Raw genomic sequence first — 7,817 nt, 5'->3', positions numbered from 1 at the left:
ACCTTATTTTTTTGTAATGACTAACAAACCTCATGGAAAATACTTCTCTACTTCTAAACTAATATCAACTGATTTTGCCAATCAGGAGCAAAGTAGTACTTTCACTGAATAATTTGTACAGTGAAACACTGAGTTATTTTAGCTTTTTGTAATAATAATAATAATTAATGTGAAAAAAATGGCTGATTTTTCAAAAAGAGAAAAAAGAAAGAAAGAAAAATGGTGGCACAGTTCATCCAATAATATTTTACAGCTGTCTTGTTCACTCGCAGTTTCATTTCCACCTGTCATAAAATTTATGGAACGTAAACGACGAGTCTCTCCTTTTTTTGGTGGCTCAGTAGCCGCAGGACTAGTAACCTGTAGACACACACGCACAAAGAGACACAGCAGCAGAAGACGACTGCCTGCATCACACATCACACACAATCTGTGTTTCTTTTCCGAAAATATTTAAGAATAGATTGGAACTGGGTTTTGCTCAGTTTTGGACTCTTCATTCACTACCATTACTTTACTCTCCTCCCCTTTCTTCAAACCTTTCATCTTTCAATGGCTTCTTGTAAGTCCCTCCTCCCCATCTCTTCCTATATTTACATAGAAAATTATGATTTTTTTCTTTTTTAAATATGAATACGTTTGAAGTTATTGTAATGTGTGTTTTGCCGAGATTGCTTTTCGTTATGGGGCGGTTTAGTTTTTGTTTTAAAGGGATTCAATGCTTGTTGTTATGAGTTGTTATCCCTCTATACTTTGATATTCTCATGGGCTATACCATTTTTATTGTGAGGTGTTGGGATTAATGCAAGTTTGAACCTCTTTCTTCTTTTCAAGTTCTTTCATGATAAAATCAGAACGAAACCTCGAAAAGTTTGATGATTTGTGTGAATCTTTCTTGTGTAGGAATCCAACTCGAAATATTAATTTCATTTTAACAAATATTGGTACATTTGAATGTTATTTTGATTATTTCATATTGCAGACGGTGATTTAACTTGTAGATAGAGTTATTTCTACCTTTTCACTTAATTGGCATTGGTTTAAGTGCACTCCCGCTCTTTCTAGTGCCAAATTTCAAGCATGCCGCAAATGGGAGAAACACATTGTTGAACATCTTTAAAGCTTCGGGCTTGGTATCCCAAGGGACGGATAAATAACATGGAAAATGCGCTGTATCTGATTCTGTAAACAATTTTTTTTCTTATAATGACTCTACAATGGATCGTATATGTTTGTGTGCCATCTTGTCAAACAAGAATGAAAGTAAATTTTTATCTCATTTGTTGCCTCATTAAAGGATGGGTAAGAATTAAATGATTGTGGGCCTAGCATAGAATTCATACTTACGATGGTGACATGATTTTTGTTCTTTTGATGTTATTCTGAAGTGTGCTGGAAAAATATTTTGACCTTCTTTTGTCACTTTTGATTCGTACAGGTAGCTTAGGAGCTTCAAATATGAAGCTCTCAAAGTTGGATTTTGGTAGAGCAACAGTTGTTAATCTACAGAAACAAAGTGGTTTAATAGCGTGGAGGGGTAGGGGACGACTGCAACATGCAGGTGTGGCTATCTCACATAAATCAAGAGAAGCATTCAGGTGTCGTGGTTCAGCTTCGGAAACTGAGTGTGAGTGTTTTTATTGCTATATCTGTCAAAGATACACTCTTGTTTAGGTTAATAGGCTCCCAAGTTTTAGTGATAAAAGTTCCATTGAAACCCCCCCCCCCCCCACCATTTTTTTTTTCATTTTAAAGTTAAGTTAAATCTAAAAGTTGGTTGATATCTAATTGTTCTCTTCTCTCTTTGAATTCAAACCCTATGTTACTCAAAAGAACTTCACCAACTGGTAGATGGATGGCTTGTGGAATACTGTCTGACAGATCCTCCTTTTCCTAACATTATCATGCAGCTTTATTTACAAACAACGATCAGAAAAAAATATTTTTGGAGGAAAAAGAACATGCAAGAACAATTTTTTTTCATGTCATCCATAATTTTCCACAGTATTTGTGCAAAGTTTGCTCAATTTCTTAGAAAACAGTTTTCATCCATAATTTATAAAGTGGTTTGTGAAATGTCTTCCATAAAAATTTTCAAGCTACACTTGATCTTCCGAGCCAGAGCATAGGATTATATATTTTATTCTTGAGAAATGATATAACTTGCCTTTATTCCCTAGAGTAAGTTTAATAAAATTTGGAATGCCCTGGTACATCCTCTTTAGCATGTTATTTTAGTATTGTTGAGTTTTTCTTTCCAGTCTATAGAAATCCTGATTTCTTGAGCAATTGAAAGTATAACAATTGAAAATAGTTAGAAATCTCTTTTATTTATTTGATGATTGATTGAAAATTTTATATTTTTCAGCCGCTCATTATATTCCAGGTTTTTTTTTTTTTTTTTTTTTTTTTTTTTTTTTTTTGTAGTGACTACTAAAGAGACCAAATCATCAGGTTTGACAAGCCAACTTATTCCAAATTCATCTGAGGTGAGTACCTCGTCTTGGTGTTGCATGAAATCTAGCTAATGTGTCTTTTTCTCCTGTTAAGTTGAATAGTTATTGTTTATAACAGATATTCATAAGTTTGTAAGTCATACACTCATACTCAGCTACAATAGATTGTTTGTATTTCTTTCAATGTGTTTGTTCTGAGCCTATGCTTGCATGTTTAATCATTCCGTTCTTTTTGAATTGGATGTGGTAGAGCAAATTTGTGCTTCAAATGGCATTGATGAAAAACACAAAAATTGCAATAAATAAATAAAAATAATGTGTACTGTAAAATCTTACTGATAGATACACTGTTTAATGTAATGATGTCATATCATACTTGTATGGCAAAAGATAACACCATACATCACTTGCCTTGTCAGTTTATAAGGTTGTTTTATATAATTTTCTTTTCATGTAGACTTTTCCGAAGTTTTTTTTTTCTTCCCCTTTTTATCAAGTGCTTATAAATAGCACACGTGGATGCACCAGATAGATGCTTCATTGTTATTTTAACTTTTGCAAAGAGATTTTGTATAATCAAATGCACGCCAGATAATTGCTGCAATTTGCAACCTAATATCTTCTGTTTATTCATACAAAGAATGGAAGGAAAAAAAATTCATGTTGCCTAATGCTGTCAAGGTGGAATTCAGGCATTGTGGATTAGTGTTATGCAATCGAACAAGTTCTTCTATGCCTTTTCCCCATTTTTAGTGGTTTACTATCGAGCCTGTGGATGAGGCAAGCAAGCCACTCAAAAGTTGCTTTATATGTGTCTCAACTTCTTAATTTGTTAAACAAGGCAAAGTTAGAAGCAAGCTGGTCTCTTCAAATCCAGTTTAAGTGGTGAAGACATTGCTTTGTCAGGATTAATGACTTTTTCTTACTGGTTTTATTTCATCAGTTTTGTCAGCTGTATGTTAACGCATTAACTTCTTGTCAGCTTTCTTCATGACCATTTGAATTTTAAATGCACATACCACAACCGGACCTAAGCTTTTGTTTGAAAGAAGGTTACTTGATTTTATGGTTCTGAAGGTGTCTTTCAAGATGATTCTTTGTTTCTTTTTGATTGACTCGGTGGTAAATTTTCATAGTTGGATAATCTATAGAGCGGTGGAGTGGGGTTTGATAAAAGGTTTGCTAATGGCTTTGGAGGGTATTTTGGTGTCTGATCTGCAATTTGCAGATGGCGCTTCCTATTTTGTCTGATGATAGACTGGATTTAGACAATGTGTTTATTTGCTTGGAGTGTTTGAGGAAGTGTCTGGGATGTGGGTCAATATGCCCAAGGCATCTGAGCTGAGGATCAATATGCCAAGTTGGAAGTTTCTTTTTCAATTGAAACACATATCTGTTAAATTTCATCTGCAGATCGAATCCCTGGTCACTGAAATATGCAATACAACCTCGGTAGCAGAGTTAGAATTGAAAGTAAGTAAATTATGAACTGTTCTATAACCATTTTTCACAACTTGACAGTAATTTGGATTTCTTTTGCCTTATTCTCTAGCTAAAGAGGATAAAGACTTCATATCTATTTTAAAATCTGACAGTGTTCCTTCCACCTCTTTTTCCTCTTTCCCCACTGATTGTTAGCTTTGTGGGTTTCGGCTATATGTGAGGAGGGATTTAACTGAAAAAAATAAAGATACACATCAACCCCTGCCTGCTCCTCCTGCTTCTCTTGCTGTCACTGTGAAAACAACTACTGATGCATCTGATCTCAATGGGTCCGTTTCTACATCTTTAGCTATCTCCAAACAAGAGCCTTCTTCAGGGGGGATTATATCATTTCTTGATAGAGCTGCTGATGAAGGCTTAATGATACTGCAGTCTCCAAGGGTGAGAACCTAAATTGTAATGCTTCAAAACTTTCTTTAAGCAAAGGAACTTAAGTCATAAATGGTGCAGGTGGGGTTTTTCCGGAGATCTCGAACCATAAAGGGAAAGCGTGCACCCCCATCGTGTAAAGAGGTACCAGTTCATGAGGTCTTGTTGTAAATACTGTATTATGTACAATTTAGGATAGAGAACAGTCAAATGGCTGACTGCATTTATATCTGTGTACATGGTTGGCTTGGAATCATAAAGAAAATTCCCTTTTTTCTATCTGTTTTTTCATAGCATTTAGAATAAGCATATTATCTGCTTGCAATGTAATTATCCTTGGGCTAAAACATGGAAACAGATAGATTTGATTTTTTAAACAGGCATTGAATAAATTGCTCATTATTTATTGATTTTAGTTCTCTTGAAAATTGTTCCTAGAAATGACTGGTAATCCTTTAACATTAAAAGTTTAATTGTCTTGTTTCTTTGGAGTTGATGAACATAGGATTGAAATTTGAGCAGAAATAAACTAGCTTCATTTCAAATTTGGTTTTCGTAACTCACATTAGATATACAGGTTTTAGAATTGTATTGGTCATTAACTCTTTTTGTGCCTTTGCAAAGTTTCAGAAAAAAAAAATGAAAAAGAAAAACAACTCATACTAAAAGTGTTATTTGTGCTAATCAAAATTTTTCAACATTACCCTTTGTTTTAATTCTGAATGTCAGGGTTTTCTTTTTTTATTATACTTCTCATGTCGTTTCCTTATCTCCTTGTCCGCAACTGAATATTAGAGAGAGAGGTTCTTTTTTTTTTCTCTTTTTTTTTAGCAGCAGGAGTTTAACTACATTCAACAGTAACTCTCTGGAAAATGTAAAACACTTTTCTGTTTTAGGGTGTCTACGGGAGTGGTGTTTTAGGGTTTAAAATCTCTTGCCTTGGTTATGGGTCAGTATCTTTCTGTTGGTGTGCTTTCAAAGTCAACTGTACACCGCCCATTCCTTTTCTATAACCTTTCTACTTGCAGTGTTCAATGAATGCTAATAATTTTCCTCTGCTGAAACAGAAGCAAATAGTAAAGGAGGGTCAAGTGCTATGCTTCATCGAACAGCTTGGTGGTGAACTCCCAATTGAGGTTTGGTTCTTAAATAGATTTGAATATTTCATTTGCTAGTGCAGGCTGAATGTGAAAGGCAAAGGGTGCATCCCCTGCTTCCCAATGCTTATTTTTCTTGCTATGTTAATTTTTATACTACTTGCATCAGTATCAATCTTTCTTATCGATTTTAATTTGAAAATACTAAATGACATTGTCGAGAAAAAGAACAAAATATGAAAGTTATTATGATTTTTTAATTTTGGACAGGCACTGTAATCTAAATTATAATACCAAAGTTCCAGGAGGCTTTGAAGTTCATCATTTTTTTATGTAAAAAATTGTGTTCATCTTAAATACACGGGTTCTTTTTGCGTTGTGGAAATATGACCAATCATATAATTAAATGTATATATTTTTCAAATAGAACATACTAAATTCATCTCAAGTGCTACAGAGTTGTTATATAATGCAAGTATTAACAATATATCAATAAAAGTGGCAGTGGGCTCACCCTCCAAACTTTTAAACTCAGTTTGGTGCTTTAGATTGTATACTATATATTATTCTCAGTGATGATTGCCAGTTCACAAAATAACCTGGCCAGTTCTTGTGAACTGTGACCAGGCCACATTGCTTGAGATTGAACCTCAATTCAAGTGACTTTTGACCTCTGGCGAGTTCTGTAGGGAACCTAAGCCATGACTGTTTCCAGGTAGTTCACCTGACCAGGCTGTTTTTTTTCCTCATTGTCCTTTATTTTGTTCTCTTTTTTTTTTCAGACTGACATATCTGGGGAAGTCATCAGAATACTGCGAGAGGATGGTGGTAAGTTCTCCTTTCATAAAGAGTTTTTGTCAAGTTTCTTTCATCATTTGTATTTTATACTCACATATAAACAGAAAAAGAAAAAAAAAGGCTGTACTCATTTAATCTGCTTAACTTGACAGAACCTGTTGGATATGGTGATGCATTGATTGCAATTCTCCCATCATTTCCTGGGATAAAGAAGCTTCAGTAGATGAGTTGGTTCATCTTTGTTCACCGCCTTCCCTACATTATTTGAGTGGTAATTGCATGTAAACAATACATTTTGTGCTAAATCATCCTCAGCGGTTCATTACACATTATTGAAATTTTGACATTGCTCGAGAGAAGCAATTGAACACAGGGCTCTGTGGAACTAATGACAAAATGTCAGCTTTTTGGACTCTTGGTTGTATAAAAAAGTGGTGGTTTCTCTTGGACAAAGGTAGTCTTTAAGTTTTTCCTTCGATGTCAAAATACCCTTAACAACAACTGCCGGTTTATGGATAGCTTTAAAGTTTTTCTGATGGATCGTATCATTTTTCTTTGATGTAAATTGCTTTGTCGCATTTCGGCATGGTGGGATTCTCATCTCTCAGGTCTTGACTGGATGAAATAGCTTCGTATTTAGTTCGATCGCAATCCCTTTTTTTTTTTTTTTTTTCCAGTTTGAACAAGGGTAATATTTTATTTGAAAAGGCTACAATTCTTGGGAGGCAGCACTTGCGGTGCCTCCCGGTGAAGGAAAATATGCTGCCATCGTCTCATTTGAGTTTTCATCGTGTTCTCTTTTTTCTTAGACGACAAGTGTAAGCATACATTGAATGGTTTATGCTGGCGAGCTTTTCAATGTTTTCCTCTTGATTTCTATCTCCTACCCGAGCTATGGTCTTTATTTCATAGGTCTTTTAGATTCAGTCATGTCATTTTAGTTTTGATTTTTTGATTTGTGTTTTTTTTTGTTAAATTTTTATTTTTTTTTCAATTTAATTATTCAATTCTAATTTTTTATATATAATGTTTTCAATTTAGTTTTTTTTATTAATTTCTTTCTTGGTTTTTTTTATCAAAGTTTTTATTTTTTTATTTTTATTCTTCAAATCAAGTTAATGGTTTTATTTGTTTCAATAACAACACAACAACAATAATAATAAAAAAGATGCTAATAATAGATAGTGATTCTACTACTATAAATAATAAATAATAGTGGTGACGGTAGTGATAATATTAATAATTATGGTGATAATAGTAAGATTTATAATAATTGTGTTAATATTAATAATAATAATGGTAAGGATAATAATTATGGTTATATTAATACTTGTTGTGGTGATAGTAATGATAATAATAATAATAATAATAATAATAATAATAATTATTATATTAATGATAATAAAAAAAATAGTAATAATAATAGTAATAATAATATTATAAAAATCACATCATCATGGTGCCAAAACCATACACTCGGTGGAATGATTGGACAATAATTCCTTATTTATATGCTAATAAAATAGAAGATTTTAATAGTAAAATCAAGATAGCAACGACATGTTGTTTTCTACTTATTTAGAGAGTGCAAACA

General features: G+C 33.2%; 1 protein-coding gene across 2 annotated transcripts; it reads left to right on the top strand.

Annotated features, from left to right (window-relative positions):
• The first annotated feature begins 345 nt into the window (after positions 1-345).
• On the top strand, positions 346-6,676 carry LOC7478118 (uncharacterized). 2 transcript variants are annotated; one of them, XM_024594982.2, is made up of 9 exons: positions 346-562; positions 1,439-1,627; positions 2,425-2,489; positions 3,870-3,929; positions 4,095-4,340; positions 4,410-4,472; positions 5,396-5,464; positions 6,208-6,253; positions 6,376-6,676. In XM_024594982.2, exons 1-9 carry the CDS (start codon positions 553-555, stop codon positions 6,444-6,446), a joined length of 819 nt encoding a protein of 272 aa, XP_024450750.2. In that variant the 5' UTR covers positions 346-552; the 3' UTR covers positions 6,447-6,676. The 2 variants fall into 2 exon arrangements, with proteins under 2 accessions (XP_024450750.2, XP_002299605.3); XM_002299569.4 differs by having other exon boundaries at positions 348-562; positions 2,428-2,489.
• The last annotated feature ends 1,141 nt before the right edge of the window (positions 6,677-7,817 follow it).

The sequence above is a fragment of the Populus trichocarpa genome, chromosome 1 (genome assembly GCF_000002775.5).
Source record: "Populus trichocarpa isolate Nisqually-1 chromosome 1, P.trichocarpa_v4.1, whole genome shotgun sequence".
In the NCBI taxonomy this organism is placed as follows: domain Eukaryota; kingdom Viridiplantae; phylum Streptophyta; class Magnoliopsida; order Malpighiales; family Salicaceae; genus Populus; species Populus trichocarpa.
This window is presented reverse-complemented; position numbering and strand designations above follow the sequence as displayed.

What these genes read in the sequence shown, in the direction of transcription:
- LOC7478118 (XM_024594982.2), top strand. An exon ending in GTGGTGAACTCCCAATTGAG is followed by an intron (nt 5,465 to 6,207) that starts GTTTGGTTCTTA and finishes TTTTTTTTTCAG; the next exon opens with ACTGACATATCTGGGGAAGT. An exon ending in AATACTGCGAGAGGATGGTG is followed by an intron (nt 6,254 to 6,375) that starts GTAAGTTCTCCT and finishes TTAACTTGACAG; the next exon opens with AACCTGTTGGATATGGTGAT.